The sequence below is a fragment of the Python bivittatus genome, unplaced genomic scaffold (assembly GCF_059951505.1).
Source record: "Python bivittatus isolate LINGU-HERP-01145 unplaced genomic scaffold, Pbiv_v1 ctg000020_np1212, whole genome shotgun sequence".
NCBI classification, from domain to species: domain Eukaryota; kingdom Metazoa; phylum Chordata; class Lepidosauria; order Squamata; family Pythonidae; genus Python; species Python bivittatus.
Genome location: NW_028277030.1, coordinates 54951598 through 54978915, shown reverse-complemented (window position 1 = coordinate 54978915; position 27318 = coordinate 54951598). Strand labels below are relative to the sequence as shown.

The 27318-nt window shown below is 37.4% G+C and overlaps 1 protein-coding gene across 1 annotated transcript in view; it reads left to right on the top strand.

Annotated features, from left to right (window-relative positions):
- The window catches only part of ASCC3 (activating signal cointegrator 1 complex subunit 3), a 234016-nt gene that overhangs the window by 141316 nt on the left and 65382 nt on the right, over positions 1 to 27318 (top strand). Inside the window, exons 22-34 of the mRNA XM_007421586.4 lie at positions 638 to 792; positions 1681 to 1779; positions 2918 to 3086; positions 7265 to 7485; positions 8139 to 8224; positions 8930 to 9096; positions 9250 to 9395; positions 9492 to 9612; positions 11127 to 11269; positions 17948 to 18085; positions 22296 to 22416; positions 23422 to 23554; positions 24323 to 24448. Of these exons, the coding sequence (XP_007421648.2) occupies positions 638 to 792; positions 1681 to 1779; positions 2918 to 3086; positions 7265 to 7485; positions 8139 to 8224; positions 8930 to 9096; positions 9250 to 9395; positions 9492 to 9612; positions 11127 to 11269; positions 17948 to 18085; positions 22296 to 22416; positions 23422 to 23554; positions 24323 to 24448 (1825 nt within the window). The remainder of the gene's footprint in view (positions 1 to 637; positions 793 to 1680; positions 1780 to 2917; positions 3087 to 7264; positions 7486 to 8138; positions 8225 to 8929; positions 9097 to 9249; positions 9396 to 9491; positions 9613 to 11126; positions 11270 to 17947; positions 18086 to 22295; positions 22417 to 23421; positions 23555 to 24322; positions 24449 to 27318) is intronic.

The window sequence follows — 27318 nt, the reverse complement described above, 5'->3', positions numbered from 1 at the left end:
GGGCCTGGAATCCACATGGTGTACATCTGCTGCTTTTCTTTTCAAGTTAGAGTTCTGTTACAAAACTGTTTTCTTCTCCCAGTGACTATGAAGAAGGTGGCAATTCTGTATCTCAACATTTTTCAGTATATCCTTGCCCAGGGTGCTTTTTACTCAAACTTAATTTATGAGCAATGCCCCTCAGGAAAACTCTATTTTCTGTATATGACATAACATGTCTTGGGATTCTAAAAGTGCAATGAAAGCATCCTGCCTTCAGTAAGATAAAATTTTACGTTTAGGGGAAATACATAATAGATTTCAGGCCTAGGTCAATATTTCTAAGCAAAAAGAAGAGTGATATTATTCTAAATTGTTAAGAGGTGTTTAATCAGGGACTGAAATCATTTTCTGAGCTGCAGATACAAATTCAAGTTAAATATTACTTTGTTTATATCGAGTGTCAAGATCTGCTTGCCCAGTGAGAATTCCCCTTGATTTGCTTCCCTATGTTGGGGAAGGCTGATCAGAGTAACAGTCAGATAACATTGGATACAGCCTTGAAACAACAAAAGACAAGCAATAAAGTATGTTTGCCTTCACTTGCTTTAGATGTTTATAAACATTATTTTGCTTCAAGTTTCATATTACTTTGCAGGTCATATGCTCCACCATGTAAATATTGGATTAAAGGTCAAACAGTGTGTCCAGCAAATTCCCTCTATCTCAGTTGAAGCAACCATCCAGCCAATTACCCGTACTGTACTGAGAGTTAGGTTAAATATCGCTCCTGATTTCAAGTGGAATGATCAGGTAACAACGCCTAGAATATAAAATCTACAGGACATGTTGATAATGTAGGTTCATCTAGATGTAACTTACAGAATCTATAATAATAGGGCTGGAAGGGTCTTTGGAGGCACTGCTATTTCTTCTTATCTCTTAAAAACCTTCAGATGTCTTCTAAATAAAATAATAGGATATGTTTCTTAAATGTACTGTAACTCAGTAACTTCAATAAGCTTGGAAGCACAATGGAAATTATGATTCCTGTACTGGCATTCTTTAGCTAAGCATATTAGTTTATTCAGGTGAACATGCAGAAGCCTCGTCCCATATCCCTACTCCACTTCTAACCTTTACACAAGGAGATTGTGGTGTACCTCTCACCTTCCCTATCTTCAGGTTCACTCATGTTCACTTAAGTTCATAAACAGGGCTATATTGTTGCCAATTACTATATGTGCATCTTAAACAGTCTTGTGAAACAATCTGAACTGAATATTTCATCATCTGTGGTCTGAATTCCATGTAGTGCAGCTTTTATAATAAGCAGACAAGAAAATGAACCTGTTGGTCCTCTTGTGGGTGAGGACAAGTATGTAGTAGGCAGAGTTTGCTTCCTATATTACATAAATTCAAATGTACCATGGTGCTGTGAGATTGGTAAACTATCTTTCATTTATCAGAATGATTTATTCACAGATATAGTGTAACATATTCCTCAGCATAGAGATATTTTATTATCAGTGTTGTTGGTTGTTGATTATTTTTGTTATTTTAACCAGCCTCGCATAGGTCAGGAGTGTCAGACTCTGAGTCACTTAGAGTGCCATATAAGCCTAGTGAAATAAATAAATAAAATGAGGAAAGTCTTAAGAGAATGTATTTCTAACACTGTATGTTAACTTTGCCTCATAGGTGCATGGAACAGGTGGAGAACCCTGGTGGATTTGGGTGGAAGATCCTACCAATGATCATATTTATCATTCAGAATATTTTATTATTCAAAAAAAGCAGGTAAATCTATGCTGCATAACAGCATGGAACACACGTGTTATGGATAGTTTCCTAAATATTAATTTATAATTCATATTTATTCATTTACAATGCTTTGAAAAAAATTGGAAAGAGACAACCCCACATAAACAAAAATACAAATTAAGAAAGAAATGAACACACACATACACTATATTTTATATTTATAAATAGTCACTGGTTTACTAATGAATACACTGGTGTAATACGATTGGTACAAAATATTATTATAAAATATCACAAAATTTCTGTCATAGTGATACATATTGCTACATTGTTTGATTAGTAAAAAAAAAAAAAAGCCTTTTCCAAAACAAATAGATCACACATTTTTGTCAACCATTCCTTGACCTCTGGAATAACACCATATTTCCAACTTCTCAGTATGATTCTTTCAGCCACCCCCCACCCCCATTCTCAATGCATCCCTGCATCCTGATAAGCAGTCAGATTCCAAAGCTTTGGTATATAGTTCAACCTTACATCAAAGTCTTTAGCATTTAAATATTTCCCCATAAATCTGGTTATATGCAGATACCAGATTATCACATGACCATATCATATGAGTGAGTGAACCCTTAAATTTTTTATACCTCCAACATAGAAAATCTGATGTCCATCCTTTCAAATACCTTCTTTGGAGAATCCATTGTACCTCAATACAGGTTTTTGATTAATTCAATTTCAACCTCAGTTCTGTTGCTACCATTTTAACATTTTAAAGGACATGAATCCATTGATGGGGCTTTATCGGAGATTCCAGTTCTTTAGTCCATGTTTGAAATATCCCCAAAATGTCCACTTTAAAAGTGTGTGTGAGCTTTTGATAGAGATATATTATAGTTTTTAATTCCACCGTTGATTGCATCAAATAAGAGAGCAGCTCTGGTTCTTTGAAGTGGCCAAAACATCTAGCTCATATTGATCTGTTAGAACATGCCCAAGTTGAAGATACCTCTACTTTGGAAAAGTAGAATTTTTCCAGAGTATCTATGAGTCTCGTTGTCAAAACTCAGTCTACTTTTTTCCTTACCTATGTTTTGTATACATCTATATAACAAAATAAAGTATCATTTTAACCATTTGAAGAGAAATAATTGTTCAGTCTTTTCAACCTTAGGTCATTGCAAAAGAAACTCAACTGTTGGTATTTACAATCCCAATTTTTGAACCACTGCCCTCTCAATACTATATCCGGGCTGTCTCTGACCGATGGCTAGGAGCTGAGGCTGTGTGCATTATTAATTTCCAGCATCTGATTCTGCCAGAGAGGCACCCACCTCATACAGGTAACAATCTAATGAGAATTACATTCCTGCACAATTATATATAATTTGTTTCTTAAGGGGTTTACAAGTATTATATGCAGTGTTGGAGTGTTGCTGGTTTCTTCTGCTTGTTTGTAGTTTAGATTTTCATTGATTTTCCACAGCAGTGAGATCTATCATGAGTGTATGTATGCACTAATTTATAAATAACTCATAAATCTGACCAGTTGTCCAAGCTGACCAACTCAATGTGGTTTACAAACATTGTTGGACAGCATGTCTTGAGCCTAGTATATTGGCTCATCCTTCACAGCATTTTGTTGTAATCTTATGTAATCATTGATTTGTACCATAAGTGAGTGAGACAGTTAATTTTTTTATTAATTAGCTGTATTTACTTTGTTGCTTGATGATGTCTTGGATTTAGTTTACTTCACACCATTTTTTTTATTCTCCAAGTTACTATGGATAGGCATAGAAACAGGTGGCACATGACCTTTTTGCATAAAAACTAGTGGCACATGAACTTGTTCACCAAAGACCGATATGCCTATTGTTGTGGAGATCTCTATTATCATTAAGCCTAGCTCATTTGCAATTCAGCATGCTGAATGCTTTCAGAAATATTAATGTGATGTAGGTAGGCTTCTTTTTTAACATGTATAAATTCATATGTGTATGTGCTATGTTTGGCATTGTTGCTCTGTACCTAATCTGTCTGGCTAAACAAGTGTACCCTATTTATCTAATTGACTGATCAATGAGTGCTATTCAAAAGAAACAAAAAGATATTTACACATCAGCAAATAGGGCACTTACAGGATTTATGGTAATTGACTGCCATTCCCATCTGGTTCCTCTGAAACAATGAAGTGTACAGAGGTCCTGCTAGACAAAGATCAAGAAAAAGGGCTTTTTTCCCCTGTGATCCCAAGAAATCACAGCATTAGCAGGGGATGATGAAAGAGTTCTAAAGTATCTATGAAAAGTATGTTAAGAATATCAAGGCTTGAAGCCTCAGCAAATTTTATGGCTCTCCAGCCCTACCTAACTATGAAGCATCCTAAAAGGGGCACTGAAATCTTGAGCCAAACCAAACTTCAAAGAAAGCATCTGTGTAACAGAATCATTGCAGTTCTCTGCTAATTTAATAAGAGTCAAGCTATATACATGCTCTATATTCCAAACTTCTTAAATGTTTGTCAAAGAGACACCTCCAAATGTAATAATGGAAAAATATTTTTCTTAAATTTCTTGTTACATTAGAAACTTAATACAAAGATGTAGGCACATATGGTTCTAGTTGAATCTGTGTAATTTCATATGGTGATGTGTCATGTCTCTTTTGTTGCATAATGTTAACTAACTGCCTTTACTAAGATTTGCCCTTTGAATAATTTCCCCCTTTGGCAGAAATATAAAATTGAAGTTACTAGTATTGCTACTATTACTACTACTGTGTTTTATACCATCTTCCCAGGATTTTAAAGATAATTACTAACACTTTCACTTGGCCCTGCCTGAAAACTGACAACTAGTTGGAGCTATGTGTTCTGTGTGTTTTTGGTTCACAGTAGCGACTGCGTTCAACACTGACTGAAACATTCTTTAAAGGCCAGTCCCACAATAATCAAGTCTAAATGCAATCATGATATAATTTGCTACAGCAAAATTTCTTTAAATAGGGATATTGCTGCCAAATTGGCATATTAATGAACGCAATATATTCCTAGCAATCAGTGTCTCCTAGGTTTCTAGAGATAGCATCAAATTCTGAAGAACACCAATCTGCATAGTTGATCCTTCATGGAATATGCAGTTCCATTATCTGTTTCTTATCTCTAGCTAGAACAGAAGATTCTTTTACCCATAAGAGCCCTGATCAGGCAGTGTCTTCACATATAAATCTGAACAAACAAGGAATGGTGAGCAGTTCTTCACCTCTCTTAACAGTCCTGATAAGGTCACTGAAGAGGTGGTCTCCATAAATCCTGTGCACATTTCAAAACTGCTTGCATTCCCATGTACTCCAAAGCACCTCTTCCCGGTCATTTCCAAAGCATGTTCCTCTTTTTGAAATATGGACTGGATCTCAGTCCCTTCCACAAACAGGAGTAGATCTTCCATTCAGAGAAGAGGCATACCATCTGTTTGTTTTTGATTGATAGATAGATAGATAGATAGATAGATAGATAGATAGATAGATAGATAGATAGATAGATAGATAGATAGATAGATCTTTATTACTTTGTCTGATGTGGCTGATTTAGTAATAAGATTAAATGAAAGAGATGGTAAAGTATGTCCTTGTATCATTCCTGTGTTAAGTAAGCTACTTACAATTTTACAGTTTTTATAAATATATGCATCATATCTAAGAAGCTGTATCAGTTTATAAATTAAATTGATTCTGGTCCTCAAATATGATGCTGTATTGGAATATTAACTCAGCAAATTAAAAAAAACATCTAAAACTTTCCATTTTATGTTCTGTTCAGTTAAACAGGACTTTGGTGTTAGCAGAATACCACAAAGCCTCAGTATAATTAATTTTGTAATAAATAATATTAACACTTACTGCATGCATTATCTTAAAGGAAATAAAGTCTGTAAAAATAATTTCTCCATTACACCCAGAAGAATAGTCAGAAAAAATATGAAAACAAACAAACAAAAATCCTATGCAGTGTCCAGCTTCCTCTCTTAGTGTAAAGGATGCTAGAGTTGACTTTTGGCACAGGGAAAAAACAGGCACAGTAGAGATTCCAGAAATGCTCCTTGTGAATAAAAGAGCATGCTGAAATTTGTTTTTTCATCTGACCTACCTTGACATCAATCTTGAAAGCCTGTCCAAGTTTCTCTCTGTCCCATCTTATACCAAAGAAAATCAAGGCAAGGTTATTTTGACTTTTTGTCATACTTCTCTCTTTCCCAGGATTGTATAATCTTTTCTGCAAGTCCACCCCACCCACCACCCACCCCATTAACAGCTTTTTCACTCCTTTCCTGTGCCCAAGCTCAACTCTACAGTCCTTTACACCTTGGGAATCCTAGCTGAAACCAGTCCTGGAGGTCTCCCCAGTATATATCCACATGTCTCACACTTGCCTATGCATATACGTATCTGCCTGTATACATGTACACCATTACACTAACATTCCCCTCAAAAAGACAAAGGCAAATCAAATCAAATAAATGGATTAATAGCTACTAAATAAAATGCATTGTCTGGGGGGGGAAACGGTGCCTAATTTATATAACTTTTTAATTCCACACCTGCCTGTATTATTCTCTTCTGAAACACCACCAATACACACATACACATCCCCTTCTCTGTCTCCTTCTAGTAGAAACAACCAAAAGGAAGAAGAAGAAAAGTTGATGGTGTAATTGGGAAGAAGGAATAACCTTGAGGAACAGGAGGAAGAGCTGTAAGATTACAGTAACAGAAACTTGCAAGTCTGAATCCCCCCCCCCCTTTATCTTCATGAGAACTAGGGAGGGTCTTGTCTGAGACGATTACTTGGATTACAGTTCTGTCCCGGACTCAGTTTTCTTTTATCTGACTGTTGTCTTGGTAGCAGCTCTTCTTCCTGTTTCTCAAGGTTATTCCTTCTTCTCATTACAGATGGAGGTGAGCAGTGAAGAGAAGGGGTAGTACTGGTAAGGAAAGAGAAATATGGAGAGATGAGGTGAAAGCAAAAGATAATTGAAGGAAAGAAAAGAGAGAGAAACTCTATTTAGGGATTACCCAAAGGGCTAAATTTACCAGATATAAGCAACTCTTCCCAAGCAATGGCTAATCTGCAAAAGCATCTCGGGTAACTGTTAAGGGCAGAAGTCTCAACTACTATTTTTTTTTCTTTTTTTGTCTTCAAATCAGTCTTGACTCCTGGTGACTGCCTGGACAAGTCCCTGCAGTTTTCTTGGCAAGATTTCAGAAGTGGTTTGCCATTGCCTGCTTCCTAGGGCTGAGAGAGAGTGACTGGTCCAAGGTCACCCAGCTGGCTTGGTGCCTAAGGCAGGACTATAAGTCACTGCTTCCTGGTTTCTAGCCTGATGTCTTAACCAAACTGGCTCTTCAGAATGAATTAAGCCAGAAAATTATATCTTCTCTTACAATATGAATCCTTGTATGATGTTTATTAGGATTTTCATGAATGTTCTGTATTAATTAATGTTTATTTTTAAACTTTCAGAATTACTGGACCTCCAGCCTTTACCAATCACAGCTTTGGGAGATCCCAAATATGAAGCCCTCTACAAGTTTACTCATTTCAACCCAGTTCAGACTCAGATATTCCATACGTTATACCACACAGATAGTAATGTACTACTTGGAGCTCCCACTGGTTCTGGAAAGACAGTTGCAGCAGAATTAGCCATCTTCAGAATTTTCAATAACTATCCCACTGCAAAGGTTTGCAATACATTTTTTTTCCTCTGAGAAATGTTTGTTTTCTGTAATCTGGTATCCATTAGGACTGAACTTATCAGATGAATGGACAACAATATTACATAAGGCTTCGTTTTTATCTGAAAATGTGTGTTTAATGAAAAATGCCAAAGTGAAAAAAGTGCTTAAAATGGGGGGAGATGCTTTCCATTAAAAAAAAAACAACTATATGACTGATGGAAATTTGTTGCTGTGTTACAATATTTCCATACCCCATATCAACAAATTGTTCTTTGGCTAGTTCACATAGGTATAAACATGAAGTAGAAAGACAGGCATAAAATCCAAACAGCTAAAAAGGCTTGGGGGGGAAAGTACTACAAAAATAAGAATAAGAATAAGAATAATAATAATACAAAGACATTAAAACTAGACATTCTGGAGAATAAAAGGTTTACCTGGCATCAGAAAGAGCATCATGTTTATACTTTAATTTCACTTGGATTTAATTGCTTTAAAGAATGAAATAATTTTTCAACATGAAGCACTCAATTTTAGTTTAATTAGCAGAACAGTGATGCTTTAAATACTGGCCTGAAATCTAAATAATTACTGTGTTGTTCTATTATTGTGATTCTGTATACACTTTAATCTGCTTCTCTTGACTTGTCTTGTAGGCAGTATATATTGCACCCCTTAAGGCACTGGTGCGGGAACGAATTGAAGACTGGAAAATTAGAATTGAAGAAAAGCTTAGTAAAAAGTAAGCTTTTTTTAAAAAAATAAGCTTTTTCAAAAAATTAAAATAGTCAATAGAGAAGTTAAGGCTATTTGCTTGATACTGTTTGCTGTAACCTTAAGAACTTTCAGCTAATACATAAATGTGGGTATAGGTTAATAGATTTGCTATATTTACGAATATTCCTTACTATAATATCATATACAGTTCATGAAATCTGAAAATTGTTTTCTTAAGACTATATTTATGTACAAATAACAAGCTTAGGGGACTTTCTTAATATATATATCTATAGGAGTGTATTGATTAACTTCAATTAAAATCTACACATGAAATAATTCAAAATACTTCTAGATATATTGCGGTTTGAAATCACTTTGAGAAAATATTCCTCTGCATCATGACTTGGATAGAAGATCAGCCAAACTTTTCTAAAGCATGGATTCTTTTCCCTAGGACCTCTGTGTTACCATCTTTCCCTCCTAATTACAGCATAGGGCTTGCTTGTGAAAGGAATTGTGTTAATTAGGATGGAAACACACTCCTTTTTTTCTGGGTGGAACATGAATAAGAAATAAACACAATATTAGGAATGTTATTGTGGTGTCACCCTTTTCTTCAGAGACAGTAATGTTATTTCTCATGTTCCTGTTAATGTTCAGGACCAAGTAACCACTTACAAAGCGATAAAGGTTTGTGTGCTAATATTTCACAATGATCATTTGACAGGGTTGTAGAACTGACAGGAGATGTAACTCCTGATATGAGATCCATTGCCCAAGCTGACCTTATTGTTACTACACCAGAGAAATGGGATGGAGTCAGCCGAAGCTGGCAGAATAGAAGCTATGTCCAGAAGGTTTCCGTTCTCATCATAGATGAGATTCATCTGCTAGGTAGGTATTGTTTTTATCCTTATTGTTGTTGCACCTGAAATGCGTTGGCATTGTTAGTTGATCGTCTACATGCACACCCACACCTATCTATATCTATATCTATATAGATATATATCTATATCTATATCTGTCTTCTTTTTTCTGTTTTCCTAGGGGATGAGAGAGGGCCTGTCCTGGAAGTTATTGTGTCTCGGACTAATTTCATCTCATCTCACACAGAGAAGCCAGTCAGAATAGTTGGTCTGTCAACAGCATTAGCCAATGCCAGGGATCTAGCTGATTGGCTAAATATTAATCAAGTATGTAAATAATGTTAACATTTGAACCTCTGAGCATTATTTTTTAAATATTTACAGTCTTAAGCATGGAAAAATAACCTTATTTTATCTCTTTAGATGGGGCTATTCAATTTCAGGCCATCAGTGCGTCCAGTTCCATTGGAAGTTCACATACAAGGTTTCCCAGGCCAGCATTATTGTCCTCGCATGGCTAGCATGAACAAACCAGCCTTTCAGGGTATGCAGCCTTAGCTATATTTTTCTCCTAATACCCATAACAGACAAATTTATAATACATGTTTTGTGTATTTTTTTTTGTACCTTTAAGTAATGTCTTTTTAACAACATGGCTTAGGTTCAGGCCTTATACATTAAACAGCTAACAGCACAGAGTGGGACTGAAATACTATATATTTCAGACAGAATATTGAGGTTACTGTTACCATTTGACACTGTGAAAATATTTTCCTGTTAGTGTGTTGAGATTTACAACATATAAAATCACTCTCAGTATTAATTCAGTAGGAGATTTGCTCCTAATGGAATCTTTTAAAAATGTAAACAGAAGTTGGATGTCAAGCTAAGCTTGCATAATTCTAATTTCACAGCAATAACCATAAACTTCAGAAATTAGTGTGTCCAGATATGTCTCTCTTTTCAACTTTTTATTCTTACACTGGAAAGCAGGATAGATTTAAGAATCACCTTCATATTTTATTGAAGCATGTTCTGTGTAGGTTCCATAAGGAATATTTATTATATCAATTAAAAAGAAGTCCCCAAATAAATTTTGGGTTGTGAACTGCTGTTGATTGTAAGGCGACAGTTGTGAGGTGACTTTTTAGCTGATCTAATTAGCCTTATGACAGAAGCGAAGTATTGATTGGGGACTAGAGACCAATCTTGGCAGTTCAGATTATTTACACCTCAAAGAGGAGCATTGTAGAAAAACACTAATGAACTATAAATCTGTCCAGAGCTGTTCAGCCACACCTGTTCCTGAAACAACAAAAATTCATTATCTGTCAAGCTTTCATCAGGAAATAGATGTATTGATTTCTGTATGAAGAAGAGGCGATGTTAACATTGTCATTTGTTATATGTACACACATGTACATGCCTACGTTCCTACTTGCAGAAGTGTATTGTCATTTTTATTAAAATTGGATTGTCAAGTATCAAAGCTTTCAAGAAGTAATAAAGCTATTTTTACATTCAGCAAATTCTTTATTTTCAATATTATACATATTAATAACTGTACCTGAAAGAATGCTGTTAATACTTCTATGTTCTGATCAAATTACTATAGCAGTATAATTTAAGGAAAGTTTTTCTTTCCATATGTTTGATAGAACATAGTTCTAGATAGAATATATTCTCTTCTATTAGAATATAGTTATGCATATGTCAGTGGTTACCATTATAAACTTCATTTCTCAATCCATAAAATTGTGCTAAAAGCTGAAGCTTTTCATTTTGTGCAAAAATGGTTTTTTTTAAAAAAATGCTGCTTTAGCTTGACTACTTTCCTTTTTTGCTATATTAACTTTTAAATTCCACTCTCCCCCCTCTCCTCAAGTAAGTTGTCTTTGCTATAATTTTAGATTCTTGAAAGGAATCTTTAACGGGGAAAAAAATCTAATCAATTATCATTTTTCATAATGAATCATTGCCACTGCAAGAAGCTGTGAAGGAAATGCTAGAATGAGAAATTACATTCCAGTATTTGATTTTTCTTTTGTGTTTTAACAGCTATTAGGAGTCATTCTCCAGCCAAGCCAGTTCTTATCTTTGTATCATCCAGACGACAAACTAGACTTACAGCTTTGGAGCTCATTGCATTTTTGGCAACTGAAGATGATCCAAAACAATGGCTGAATATGGATGAAAGAGAGGTGAATTTTGTATTACTTGAATTAAGTGAAGTTAAATTTGAAATTTATATAAAAAAATTAGGATTTGGTGACTGTTCATGTTTTGGTTTTGTCTTTCTGGACCTTTTTTCTGACATAAAGTTGGCACACACAATAACTTTTGACGCATTAGTTGAGAATGGGCTTCAGGGTTTTATGTTCCTTTAGTCATTCCTTGATCTCTTCTTTCTAAAACACAAGTTCCCATAACTTCATCTACTGGCAAATAAATATTTCATCATTATCAAAGCAGAGTTTGTTTCTTTAAAGGGAGTTGTAACTGGAGTTCAGAAAAGATCATTTGCTTTCCAACCGCAAAAAGCAGGAAAGATGTATGATACTTTGCTGTATTGATTCCTTAGGCATTATCCCAGAGTACTGCATACATGTCTGCATGCATGCTTGAAGCTATAACTTGTGGTGATTCACATTGTCAGACATGATATATTTTCTATCTATGCTTTTAAAACCTTGCACCCTGGCATCATGATCCTAAAATCTGTCCACTTTGCCTGACATGTTGCAAGGTAGATAATCTTTTTTCTGTGGAGGGCTGCTTTATTTTAGTCTTTTCAGGATCTCATGGTAGGTGGGCTTTAGCAAGCAGCGGAAACCCAAGCTCAAACTGGGTTGGGATGCTCCTGTGTGATTTTCACTATGGCAAAGTCAGATAAAGTGTGATTTTTAGATACTGTCATGTATTTCTCCATCTTTTTATAGAATATTTAGGGCTTTTCCATGAGCTTGCAATCAGCAAGCATCACACAACCAAAAAACCCAAGAACGGATGATATATCTGTACCACTTGGTCTCAGATAACCTCAGACGTCTTCCCAATCCACTACATTGTTCTTAGAAACTGAAGGGGTTTGGTGGGAGCTGTACTAATTTCATGGTTTGTGTAAGGTTAAGAACACTTCTGCAAGCTCTAGAAGGTCCCGAACAGGGCACAGGGACCTTTAATCCCTCAAAGAACTGAAATCACAGAGAAGTAACCGTTCTTCTCTTTCTCTCTAACATACATACACATGTATTTGGATGTGTATATATAGGGGTTACCAAAAGTCAGGCCTCATAAACAATTTATTATATCAATTACATTAAGTATTTGAATTGGTTGCTGTTTTCTTATAAACTCTAAATTACTCGTTTGATACATAGCCTTTGAACATTAAGTACAGTGACATATTCTCTGATGTTTGCAAACCCTAATCTGATGGTCTCCTTTAGATCATCGGTTGGCCTGTGAGGCCTGTCTTTTGGTACATCCTGTATATAAAAATAAACACTCTCTCTCGTACAATTTGGCTTCCACTGAGTATGGCCATCCTTTTTTAGCTATGTATTAACCTTTTGTGGTGTAGGATTTTTCTACAAGTAAGGGTTGAAGATGCTACCTTCTCTTTGAAAAGTAAATGTAAAAGCTGCCCTCTGTAAAATGCTCACGCAGCATACACTGAGAGTGAAGCAGTTTTCCTAGTCAACTGGTTTTTGTGATGCCATGAAGGCAATTTATTAAATAAATTTTCATTATTGCATTTTTACTACAACAAGAAAGGGAAAGAAGCACATGCTGGATTTTTGGTCTGTAGTGCCAAAACAACTTTAGTGTTGATCATATTGGCTTCAGGGAACAGAGGCTTGAAAAGCTATTGCTATTTCATCTGAAGCAGTAGAAATGTCCCAGAGTAGTCCTGGATAAAATAAAACAAAATAATATAGATTGGGCATAAATCTAAAATATCACAAGGGGAAATTACAGATTCAGTCTTAAAGTTGTAATAGTGATTACAGTATTATCTAAATTACAGAATTTGCTTGGTAAAGATTCTGTTGCCAATGGAAGTATATAAAAGTTCCTATCTATTTGGCTTAGAATGTTGTTCTGTGCCATAGTCTGAAATTTCTACTGCTTTTAGTTATATAGAGGAAGAAAATTTAGTAATGGTAAAATATTTACAACATATTTATCATTTTAAGTATGTGCAGGATGTTAAGATTATACTACAGCTGTTTAGTTAAATAGCCACAGTATTTTGAAACTGTGATGTTTGGTAATACTTAAAATACTTCATCCAATTCCAGGGATGTAATTGAGAAGCCAACTGCACATATTGAAGAAATTGATGAATATCTGTGAGATTTCTGAACAGGAAGCTACATGTAGAGCTAAGACTGTTGGAGTGTATGCAAAATATGTTTTTTTTATGGAACTAAAAGTAGAAAAATTCTGTTACCCTGAATTTTTGCTCTATTTTGAATTGAATTATTGTCAGACATATGATTCTATTTTTGCTATTTACACCAGTAACTAATATCAGTGTGATTTTCACAAAGGCATAATTGGATAACATGAAATTTGTCATGTACTGTATTTCTTCATCTTTTTACAAAATATTTGGGGCTTTTCCATGAGCTTCTTTAATCAGCAAGCATCACACAACAAAAAAACGAAGAACAGACAATATATTTCCAGATAGTGTCAAACTCTAATGCCCATCACACCTAGTCAGCATAGCCCATAGCAAGAGATGATAGAAGTTGTATTCTGGAGGCCATACGCTGCCCACCTGCTTCTAAAGTCAAAGCACAGGGCAAGGATGTTAATGTTATTTTTAAAATTATGTTTCTTTATTTCTGACTTGTTATATGTTTATCTTTAGTTTTTATTCTAGAACGAAGAATAAGCTGCATAAGTTATAACTGACCTTGCCTGGATGGTTTTTGTTCCTTTCAACAATCCTGGGAAGTAGATTGGTAGAAAAGATATAATTGCCTGAAAATCACTCTGTAATTCTGGGTGTGCCTTTCAGATTCAATTCCAACACTATATCCAATATTAAGTTACAGCACTTAGAGTGATACATATCAGTATTTGTGTCCATAAATAATGTGGAAGAGGGATGGGGAGGATCTGACTTTGCATTTTCAGTACCACTTCCTTCTGCAGCATTGCATGTTGTCAATTTTTTAAAAAATGCACCTTAACACAGGGGCATTCTAACATTGCACAACATCTGTGCCAGATGTTAAATGTGTAATTATATTTTGTTTTAAGACTTCATCACTTTCCTGATTCTTTGTACAACCCATCTTTCTTTACTGGCCATTTCAGACCATCGATAAGCATTATGCAGTGGCATATGGTCTGAGTCTGATGTGCTTTGAAAAGGCTACAGAGTACTAATAATGAGGATTCCACGAAAATGGGAAAACCAGGGCAGCAGATAATGCTCTGAGAAAGTACGGGGCTTTAGCATCTTGAAACAATATATCACACTCAAAGGGACAGAATTGGGCTGCACAATCTGTTAGCTCATTCTTGTCCAATCTGGTCTCCTCCTTTCTTTCGGAGCCAGCGTTGTCATCGGCTTGCTGAATTATACCCTGACTGGAATGAATTTCAGACACAGGGTAATGTATCTACTTAAATGGAATTCTGCCTTTTTTACAAAAGCTTTTTAGGTATATTTTTAGATATATTAATGTTAAATCACTCCTAATTTTACACATGTGTAATAATAGAAGAAAAATTCTACTTACAAGTTTGACAACAATTTCCATAACCTTGTCATAAACTTTGTTTATTTATTGCCTTTTTGCTACTTTCAAAATATGTAAAAGATTTGAAAGGAATTTTAGGCTCAGATTTTAGAGATCACAATAAAATGATATGCTTATAACTAAGCCACGTAACAAGAACAGTGTTTTTTCCTCTTTAGCATCAACAGGTTATATTGGTTTATTAGGAAAGATCTGATCTTTTACTTGCGGCATTAATATTACAATTAGCCCTCTTCAGTAGACTTAAAGAAATTTCATCTGTCATGTGAAAATGTAAGTTTTCTGTCAGCTTAGAATAAATCTGAGCAAGACATGTTTCAAGCAAATTTACCCTTGATGGTAAAATTGGTTCATTGTTTCAAAAGAAAACTGCTATATATGCGTATGGATTTGTTCTGTGGGGGATGGTGTCTTGAGTAAAATTTTTAAAATGTATTTATTACTCCTTTTTATATCTTTACTCAAATACAAGTCCTCTGAGTTCACTGAAATTTAGTATCGTAACCTAAAATCTGCTTTGTACTTTGAAGAATAGTTGCTAAACGTTCTACAGTGGTAGTCACGTCTAGATTTTAATTAAATTATTCTTGTGCAACAATCTGGAAATTGCCCTTTCAGTATCCTTAATACTTTTGCCTCAGTTTGTTAAGATAATAAATAATATGTGTTCCAAAAATCATCACACGGGGATTTTTTGCAAAACGTTTTCAGAATTCTGCAGCCATGGAATGTGTTCCTAGGTTATCAAGAGAGTACTGTAGTTGTTGCTGTGTTGCTCTACTGATTGCTGTGAAAATGAGAGAGGGATGGGTAGAAATAAGTAAAGTCACTTGTTATTCACATGACAAAATGGCAGGGCATACAGCAGCACTCCTGCTAAGGGTCCTTTGATTTTCCTGCGATAAATACATGGCGTTGCCAACATAACCAACAGTACCTCAGGCCATAAGTCTAGTACAAGACAGTGGACTGATTGGGTCTTGAATGCCATCACCAGCCTAGCAACTCTTAAATGCATCCCCGCTGAATAAACACCCAGTGGGGTAAAATAGGGTCTGTGGGGTGGGAAGTTTTATGATGAAGCTTTAATAACAAAATGTACAATTAATATTACAAAATCCATGATCCATTATGAATAAGAAACAAGGTGATGTTTTAATATTTTTCTGAAATTCTTCCACTGAGATTAAACCTTTCAGTGCCACTATAGTCTGTATACCATGGTCTGTATTTACAAGCTCAGTGAGCAAATGCAGTGTCTATATCTGAATTCTTTAGTATTATTTGTTCCAAGGAGCGACCGTATGCTTCAGTCACAGAGCAAACCTAGAGGATTCTTACATTCTAATGTTTTTGGTCTTGATCATTTGTTTCTGGCTCAAAATTTTATTTGAAAAGCAGAGTCTGTTACTATAGGATTCTATAGCTAGATTAAGGATTAAGATAGGTAGGTAGACAGACAGACAGACAGATAGCTTCTTAGAGCTAAGCCATGGATCAGAAGTTTTGATTGATTTCTTCATTTTACTCTTTCTTGAAAAGGTTTAAACTGTTTCTCCTTTAAAGTGCACCTCCAAAAATTGTAAAAGCTCCCTGTGCAAGTCCAATATAAAGTACAGTAGTGGCCTCTCTTTAAAATTTACAGAACAGGCAAAGACACTTTTTTCTTAATCTCATTGGAACATTAGTCTCTTTGTCTGCCTTTCATTTGGCCTTTGTAGGAATGCCATTTCCTTATGCTTCACTCTACTGTATTTTCTTTAATTCCCTGTCTTCACTGACTGTACTTCTCAGATAGATTTAGATAGCTGTGTCCATCCTTTTTGCTGTGAGAGAACTCATCTAGGAGCTTTCCTAATATCATGTAAACTTATTGGTAGTAGAACTCCAACAAACCAGAGTCCATGTTGTAATCATTGTCAAATATTTTTATGACATTTGCTTTCTGTCTGTTTTTTCAGATTAACCTAAATTTAAATAGATCGGCCTTCAATAAATAATACTGATCTTTGGAGTTTCTTGTATTGATGGAATTGTTTTCTCTCATTAGCCAATGGGGAAAAAAAATAGTTTCTTCATTATTCACAGACATATAGTAATATTGATGCCATAAACAAATGTATCTGCTACTGTACTACAGTACGATAGTTTGCTCCATTCTACTGACATTTTAAAGAAAGCAATAATGCTTTCCAGTCTACAGGTTTCTGATTTTATCCATTTATTTTTATATGTTGTTCTGTATAAAAGCTTAAGAAAAAAAACCCTACACTGCAACAGACAGTGCTTCTGAGATTTGCCAACTTTTCAGAAGCAGTTGAGTAGTTGTGTGGAAGATTGCTTTCAGAAAGAAGGGATTCTGAAGGTCTGCTTACATTTATCACATGGATATGTCTTTGCAGCTGATCTTTTGTAATTATTTATTAACTGAAAAGTGCTCTGACTTAAGTTGGGTGTTAAATATTGTGTCTCTGTGGCTTGATCTATAACACTTATTTTGTACTGAACCCTGTTATTTCAGTGGTTTATTAATCCTAAATAAACCTATTTGTGTACAGTCTGACTATTTCTACTCTCCCATGCTGCTCTCCACTTATTCCTTATTTGGAAGTAAGTTATACCAGCATAACATTTGCTATCCCCATTGCTTGTCCTTATCCTGCTCCTGTTGCCTCTGTTTTGCAGTAATGCCAAGTCCCCTGACTTTCCTACAAGAGAACGGGTGACAGAGCCTAACAAATTTTACCCACATCCAGGTGGTAGTTGCACAAGGGTAAAATACTACTTCTAACACCGGTATAACTGATGTAAGCTTGTCCCACTTAGGGGCTGGGGATGATACAAAGACACCATCATAGGGACACCACAGAAAATAGATGTTGCCAGGGCAGATTTATGCCAAGATTAAAGCCAAGTGGCAAAAAGGCCCTTTAAATTATTTAGCAAAGGAACTGTTTTTTCCCTTTATTTACAAAATGTTGTGGGTAGTACTTTGTTTTAGAAATCTTTTTTTAATTAGCATTCCTGCTATTGATCAAAATGTTCTGAAAGGTTCTCAAATGAATCCATTTTATATTGTCCTCTTGTGTATTACAGATGAGCGTCATCATTGCGACAATCCGAGAGTCTAATCTTAAACTGACCCTGGCTTTTGGAATAGGCATCCACCATGCTGGTCTTCACGAACGAGACAGAAAAACTGTGGAAGAACTATTTGTGAACTGTAAAATCCAAGTATGTTTACTATACACATAATAGCATACAGGTAGTCCTCGCTTACCAACCACTTGTTCAGCGACTGTTCAAAGTTGTGATGGTGCTGAACAAGTGGTATTTACAACTGGTCCTCAAAGTTCTGGCCATTGCACCACCCCTCTGGTCACGTGATCATGATTCAGGCATTTGGCAACCAGCTCACACTTAGAACAGTTGCAGCACCCCATAGGCATGTGATTGCCATCCCCCACCCCCGTTATGGTGCTGAGTCAGTATGGTTGTCTGGATCTGGTGTTCTGGACCAGAGGTTTTTAGTATGTTGCTGAAGGTTGCAGGCTTGTTGTTTTGGTTTGGATGGTGGAGCAGTCTCCTTAGGTCATTTCCTGACCAGACTGAGCTGAACTGGCCCTCTGTCTGGCCCACGCGGTTTATATCCCTTGGAGGCTTGGCAGCTTGGGACAGAATTGCATGTGGTGCCTGGGGCTCATCCCCTTACCTTGGCCCAAGTGGTTTGGAGAACTGGACTTGGGGAATTGGAGCCAGCGGTGGAGGCGGCTGGATTGTTGGATCACCAGGTGCACGGATCAGCTGCTTCAGGCTGGAGGTACTCCAGGTGTTTTGTGGCGATCAGTGACACAGCGGAGGGAAGAAATACGACAACAGAGGAAGCCCTCTATTGGTTAATGGAAGGGACGTGCTTCGGAGCAAGGTTGAAGGGGCTGTAAGAGTGAGGATGAGGGCTGCCTTTTTCCTTCATTGTGGTCACGTGGAAGTGAGGGATTTGCTGTGGTGGAGACAGGGCTGGATCAGGCTGGATGTGATTTCCTGGTCCCTGTGGCTACAGCCTTATCCCCCACATGGTCAGGTAGCCAACTTGCCTCCTTCCTGGTTGGGAGCTAGACAATATAACAGCCATCTTCCTGTGGGCTGTTTTCAAGTGAATGTCATCATGACCCAAGAGGACTGTAACTTGATTAAGGATTAAGGGACTGGACTAGTCATCAAGTGGGAAAGTTTGTGGGTTGTGGTTTGGGATTGGGTTGGTTTTTGCTTGTGGGAGTAAGTTGGGGTATGTGGGCTCAGGCATGGACCTTTATGGACAGGCTCTGGAGGGATGGGGGCAGATTGTAACATCCAAGTAATGACAGGTGGGGGGAGATATGACAAAAGACAAAGGGCAGGCCACTCACAGAGACCGTGCCACAGGTATATTGTTCCTGTGACACATTCCAGCCCTTCAAGCTCACTCCCAGGCCCCGGATGGCAGACAAAGGCCCTGGGTTGTCATCTGCTGCTGCTGAATGCCAGATTGGTCTGCAATAAGGCCACCCTCATTCATGACTTGATTGTCAGTGAAAAGGCTGATCTGGTGTATATTACCAAGACCTGGCTGTGACAGGAGGGAGGAGTTCCCCTCTCTGAGATGTGCCCGGTTGGGTTCTGGGTGTGGCACCAGCCAATACCCCAGGGCAGGGACAATGGGGTGGCAGTAGCAATCCAAGATACTTGGGAGGCATTCAGGGGCGCTGCCCCGCAGATTACTGGGTGCAAGACCCTATTTGTTAAGATGGGCACTAAGAAGGGTCAGTTGGGACTGTTGCTATTTTACCAGCTCCCTGCTGCATAGCAACCTCCTTACCTGAGTTTCTTGACTCCGTGGCTGGGTTGGCAGTGGAGTTCCCCAGGCTTATGCTCTTGGGGGACTTCAGCTTGCTTTCTCTGGGCATAGGGTCTGAAATAGCTTGGGAATTCATGGCCACCATGGGCCTGTTCCAAGTCATCCAGGGCCCGACACATAATAGTGGTCATTTGCCTGACCTGGTTTTTCTTCAGAGCAGTGGCAGAGCGCTCTGGATTTGGGGAAGTTATTGGTTTCTGCCCTGTCATGGTCAGATCACTCCCTGGTGAGTCTCCAGGTCTCCAGCACTACACCCCTCCACAGGGAGGCTGGGCCTGTTAGAGCGGCCTGCCCCAGGTGACTGATGGACCCGATTGGGTTTCAGAGGGAGTTTGGGGTTGTTCCAGAAGTTTTGCTACTCGGTTCGGCCGAAGCCTTGGTAGCCGCTTGGAATGGGTGAGCAGCTACAGTTTTGGACTGGATTCTGCCTGAGCGCCCTCTCCATACCCATGGTTCCTGGAACTCTCTGTGGTATACAGAGGAGCTAAGGGAACTAAAGAGGGCTTAGAGATGCCTAGAGCACTGCTGATGATTGACATAGAGCGAAGATGATGGAACACGAGCTAGAGCCACTATTAGAGCCTACCTCGTGGCATTAAGGGCAGTGAAATTTAGTATTTCTCCGCCCTTATTGTATCCGCAGATAGTCACCCAGTGGCCCTGTTTCAGGTGACTCAGTCGTTCCTTGGAAGGAGTAATACTGGGATCCACCTACAGGGTCACTGTGAGGAATATGCTGCACATCTAGCAGATAAAATTGCTCATATTTGCTCTATGTTGGACTCCAGCCTTCGGGCAGAACCAGTAGAGGTTACAGGGGCTGAGTACTGCACAGTTATCTGGGGGGGGTTCAATCCCATTGAATCTGAGGAAGTGGACAGGGCTCTTGCACTTGCTAGTTCAGCCACTTCTGTGTTAGATCCATGCCCCTCCTGGCTGGTCAAGGCTGCCTGGGAGAGGATGTGTGATTGGGTCTGGGCAGTGGTTAATTCTCCCTTGAGGGAGAAGGTGGTTGTGCTGGCTCTTAAGGAGGCGGTGGTGCACCCTCTCTTAAGGAGGCAGTGGTGTGCCCTCTCCCCAAGGCACCATCACTCGACCAACTAGCCTGAACAGTTTCCATCCAGTCTCAGAAAGTGATCACATGGCAGCTTCAAAGGATTGTGGAGTCCTTGGGGTTCTCTGAGCTTGGTAACCAAGCTCAGAAAACCCCAAAGACTCCACAATTCAATCCTGAACTACATATATTCTCTTCTGTTAACTTCAGAGGACCCTAGATGAAGCAGATTATCTGGACCACTTTCACTCGGGGTTCAGGCTGGGTTATGTGTCTGAGATGGCATTGGTCGCACTCTTGGATGACCCCTGGCGGGAGCGGGATGGGGTAGTGCATCCATCCTTTCTCTTCTTGATCTCTCAGTGGCCTTCAATACCATCGATCATTGTATCCTTCTGGACCGGTTTCAGGAGTTGGGGGTGGGCAGCACTGTGTTGTGCTGGTTCTTCTCTTTCCTCCAGAGTCAGTTCCAGTTGGTATTGATGAGGAGAAGTCTAGCCCACAGCCCCTACTTTGTGGGGCGCGTCCTCTATCCTCTCTTATTTAACATCTACATGAGGCCACTGGGTGAGGTGATCTGACAGTTTGGGATGCGATATCATCAATATGCCGATGATACCCAGCTTTATATCTCTACCCCAGGCTGCCTGAGTAATGCGATGGATGTCTTGTCCCAGTGCCTGGAGGCTGTAGGGGCCTGGATGCGGCACAGTGGGCTTTGACTCAACCCAAGCAAGACTGAGTGGCTTCAGTGTTTGGGCTTTCTGGTGACAAGGTTTTTCCACCTTTAGTCCTGGATGGGGTGGCACTGTCCCAGATGGACCTAGTGCACAGTCTAGGGGTCCTCTTGATCTCAACGTCTCCTGCTAGAAGAACAGGTGGCAGCTGTGGCTAGGAGAGCCTTTGTACACCTTCGGGTTGTGCACCAGTTGCACCCATTTCAGGACCGGCAGGCTCTGCTCACAGTCACTCATATCCTCGTGTCCTCCAGACTGGATTACCACAACATGCTTTGCATGGGGGCTGCCCTTGAAAAGCACTTGGAAGCTTCAACTGGTGCAGAATGCAGCTGCATGTGTAGTAAATGGTGTTAGATATTCAACACATGTAACACCACTGCTTCATGAACTGCATTGGTTGCTAGTATGTTTCCAGGTGCAATTGAAGGTGCTAGCTGTCACCTTTAAAGCCCTTCATGGCTTGGGACCGGGTTACCTGAGGGATCGTCTCTTCCCAATTGTTTCTACCCATCCAAGACATTTATGTGCCTGGGCCTGAGGCGATCTGCACATCTTGGGGTTACGACGGCAAAAGGGACTGCCAGGATTGTTGTCACTAAGTAATGCAGTCACATGACGTTGCAATTTACAACCGCAGCACTTAGCAACAGTGATCCTGGTCCCATTTGCTTTCCTAACCCAAGGACTACCTGTATGAGAAACATTTCATTAACTTTGAAAATATAAGTTTTGTTTACACAATATTTTTCTTTTTAGGTTCTTATTGCCACAAGCACGTTAGCCTGGGGTGTCAATTTTCCAGCACATTTAGTAATTGTTAAAGGAACAGAATTTTATGATGGGAAAACCAGGCGTTATGTTGATTATCCAATTACAGGTATAGTCACAAATTGAAAAAGACTGTTTTACTGTAAGAAAGATTAAATGAATCCTTTTTCCTGAAAATGAAAGAGATCTAAGCAAAATTACATATGCCACATGTTTTGTTCAGATTTTTCAGTAATAACTGGATCATAATTTTCATTTTTCATTTTTTGTTATGTTTGAAGAAAATCAGAGGATTCACAAAAATGTATTATTTATCTTCTCACCCATTAAACAGTATAATGGGTTTGGTTTAAAAGTAAAAAAAAAATGCTTACGGTAGAATACTGCTTTAAAGACAATATAAGAAATATCATTTGAGCTGGAAATAGGTAACTTTATCCCTATGAGTTACAAAGTATAAGGAGAAATAGCCAGATGAGTTACGTAGCTGATGTGGTAGAGAAGCTACAATCTGAATAAAATTTTTACATACATAAGGTCCCAAAATATGACAATCACAGTTTAAACTATCTCAAATCTTGCCTGGGACTTTATGTTTGTATCCTTGTCTTATCCATTGCTTATCAGATACATGAAATGAAAAGAGCTCCTTTGGCTAAAACATCTTTCTATGGCATTTGGAATCAAGGAGACAATACTTCTGGTCCCTGTTGTGTCTTACCCTTTATGCAACCAAATTTCACACTTAAGATATAGGATGGTGTTGTTGGATCTTTCAAATAAGCATTTGAAGTCTTATTTTAACATTCTTTTTATAAATTAGAAACAACTTTTTAATGTCACTTTTTAAAAAAGATAGTTAAAGATTTACATTCGGCCTGCCATGCATAGCATTTCCAACCAGAATACAACATTTAAAAGTTCATTATTGTATATGCAATATATGTCTCTTAACTAATATTTCTGTATTTAAAAATACAACTTGCTGTTTCTGGAAATCTACCTTAAAATAAAAACAGAGTCAATCTCAATCTCTCTCTCTCTCTCTTTCTCTCTCATACACGCACACACACACAAACAGAATCTTATGGTCGTTACTGTCTCACTTTTGTAGATGTTCTTCAGATGATGGGACGTGCTGGTCGACCTCAGTTTGATGATCAAGGCAAAGCAGTGATTCTGGTTCATGACATCAAGAAAGACTTCTACAAAAAATTCCTTTATGAGCCTTTCCCAGTAGAATCAAGGTAAAAGGGGGAAAAGTTTGTTGTTATGAAGATATAATACTCCATTGATAATTATATTTTCTATACCTGCAAACTGAACATTGACTGGCCAAAATCCATACAACCTTCTGGCCCTTTTTTTTCCCCCCTCCAGATGGATTTCTTTCATAGATCTTGAGCTTAAATGATCAAAGAGTATTACCAAATAAGTCTATGTCAAGGTTTTAATTATATGTCTACAATGTGGGTATTATCATGGTATCTGTAGCGAAATCTGAGTTTATTATTTTCCTTTCTATGTGTGTGCATGCATGAATATATCAGGTTTTGGTTTATGGAGGTTAGAGAGTCTTAATGGGTAAATGGATGACAGAATGGATATCAAAAGAACTAAAATAATAATATTGTTTAAACCAACACTTTCCTTTTAGAGTATCTATATTTTGAGGGCTCCTCATGTTTTGGGAAGAATTCAGCAGTTTTTCAATGGGGATTAGTCCTGTGTTTTCCTGTAGCTTCCAGATAAGAAAAGAACAGTAGCAATCTTCCTACCAAATAATTTTGCATTTGTGTACTCAGTAGTGTTAGAATAGCAGTCTCCCAGTATAGAAATATAAAATATTTAGTGGGGTTGATTTTAATATCTTCAGTCAGATTAAACTGGAGCCAGGTATTAAAACTGTTTATCTGGTAAACCCAATATGTGTTTTTTTTAATAGTAACATATCAAATTAATATCAATTATTTCAAGAAATATGGTATACTATTTATTTGTTTATTTTTGTTCAGTTTACTAGAAGTCCTGTCTGATCACTTAAATGCTGAAATTGCAGCTGGAACTATAACTTCAAAGCAAGATGCAATGGATTATATCACCTGGACCTACTTTTTCCGCCGTCTTATTATGAATCCCAGGTAAGCTATTGCATTCTCTACCCCCATCTGAAGTGCCAAATGAAATACAAGAGTTTATACTATTTATTTGGTATGTGTAAAACTCATTGTTCCCCCTCTGAACCATGCTATTCTGGGGGCAGTTTTGCAGTTTCTAGATGTAAATCCTCCGAACCAGAAGCAGTTCAAGGTGTCCTGCTAGGGAAACCAGCTTGTTTGGGGGCTAGTCCACCCCAGAACCTCCAATCATTTTCCATTCAGAGGATTTACTTCTAGAAACCATTGAATCATGCTGGGAATGGCATGCTCTTCAGGAGTAACAAAAAGTTCCAGGATTTTCCAACACATTCTGTTTCCAAATTGGTGAATTTTGTACATCCCTACTCTAGATTAATAGCATGAGATGTCATTTGTGAAGACCTTCCCATATTCAGGAACTTACAACATCCCTGTCCCTCCCCTATTTGACACACAATTCACTAGTACTTGTGATTCTATTAATGATAGTGTCCATGATTTACAATCAGTATGTGTAGCAGATTCCTGTTAGAACCTGGCAAGCAGTTCCATGAAAACATAGCTCTTCAATTTATAGCTCTTAGAAAAGATACTTGGATCTGCCTGTAGTTCTTGCTTTTAAGCTTACAGTTATTATCCTAAATAATCCAGATAAAAAACCCTTGAAAACTGTTAAGGACTCAAACAATAAAAGATTTAATTAGATTTCCTTTGGTATAACCAGAAATATGACCATTTACACCAAAGGAACACATGAGGATGTTTTTATTCCATCTTAATGTTTTGCATTAATGGATTCAGTACACTAATTATGCCATCATTTACTATTCGATTTTGCCAGTCTTATGAATATGAATTGTAAATTAAATATGAATTAAAATGTAATGCAATATTAAATATACAATCATCTAGAAGAGAGAGGCACATAATGGAAGCTGTTCCTAGGCCTTCAACCACTTGGCAGTGTTTGGCAGTTTTTACTTAAAGTTGTCCTGCTTAAATTATAGAAGGTGTGATCATTTAAGATACTTGTGAAATAGTCCATCAGTGTAACGGTAAATAAGAATTTAAATTTAAGGATTTAAACAAGTTGAACATAGCTTTATAGTTTCCTTTTTCAAATTCATTATAACGTAACTACTGTTGCTGACTTTTCTTCTGCAGAAGTACCACAGAAGAGATTGTATAGATGACTTAATGAAGTGCTTTTAAGTCTCCAGTTAGAACTAATGTTATTGTGTATTTTCAGGTGAGATTATATAAATAGGTGGTTAGAAAGAATGGGCATCTCTGGTTAACCATACTGTACCAATTGCAGACCAGCCCCACATGCTTTGGTCCAAATTCAAGTGTTCCAGTTATTTTTGTTTATCAATTAAGCTTTTAACTGGCCAGGATCCAAACAATTTCTTAAGTTTTAATTATTCCAGTAGAATTTTTATTTATTTATTCTCTTTGAAAAATTATTTTCTCATATCTTATCACCAGCTGCTTTTCAAACTTCAAAACAGGCGTTGATTTCCAAGAAAGCACACCATGTGATATAGGACTACTATTGATTCAGGGGGAGGGGGCAGTCTTGCTGGTTTTTGGATTTCTCTGATTCCTGGCCATGTTTTATTACTAATTCTGTATTTTTTATTAAGCACTGAATAACTCCATTTTTTGCAAAGCACTGAGTTTAAATTTCAAAGTGTTTGTTAGTCATAGTAATAGTATTTTAAACTGCAGCTCCTAATGTACTATCAGCATTACATTCATTTCGATATTCTAGTTTAAATATTTTGAGGTTTGCAGTGTGGAATGAGAGTTAAGCACTCAGCCAAATATCTGAAAGTCGTATCAGCCACAATCTTGAGGAAGCAGCTAGCTAAAAAGCCAGAACTACAGTATTTTGATCTGTAGAACAAATGATATTCAGTGTTATGGGGAGAGAATAGTAGTTGGCCTCTGGTAGTCCCATGCACATCCTTTTGTGGCTCTTGTAAGCTGGAAAGTAAGAATAATAAAAACAAGCCATCAAATTCCTGAAATACCCAAACTTCCTCACATGTATAATTGATAATTTGTACCCTCTAAAAAAACTATAAATGCACCCATTGGCCACCAAATATTTCCTACCCCTGTATAACAAGTATGAGATTTGGCCCTCCAAAAGTAATTTAATATGGACTTATTTAAAGGCATTCTCTGCTAGGCACTTTTTAATTTTCTGATTTTTGCCCAATAATTAAAATCATGTTTGTTTTGCAGAACAAAATACTAAATAGTAGTACCAAATACTAAAAAATCATTACAATACAGTATTTGCTAGAAAAAAATAGTCCTGACTGAATGACAGATGCAGGTAGCTATTTTTCTAAAAATGAATTGTTATCAGTTTATGCTGTCTTGATTTCAATAGGATATCAACATGAATTAGTCTTCAGGAATGAGATTCGTTGTGTTAAATATTCAGTTCCACTTTAATGCTTTTTAGTTTGGGATATAGTGTATATTTAGAATCACAATTCAGAATTTACTAAATACTTTTTATTTCTTAATGCACATGATATTTGTTGATCTTTAATGTTAACAAATCGATGCTTAGTTGCTCAGCAGTTGCCAGTGTTCAGAGGAATATAGGATGGCTGGTACCTTGAATGGCATTTATGCATAGGCTTGGAAAGATAAATTAAATGGGTGGTGTTGATGAATGACCCAAATGTCACAAAAACAGGCGTTTCTGCAGTGTGTTTAAAACACAGTGGTATTATAAAATGCTTATTGATTTTATCAGAAGCCATTTTGACTGTTCTTAAGAAAGTTGGGCTTTGGTATGGTCTGTTACGCCTTTGTGGACAAAAAATGCTCTTGCCTTGTTAATGAGTACT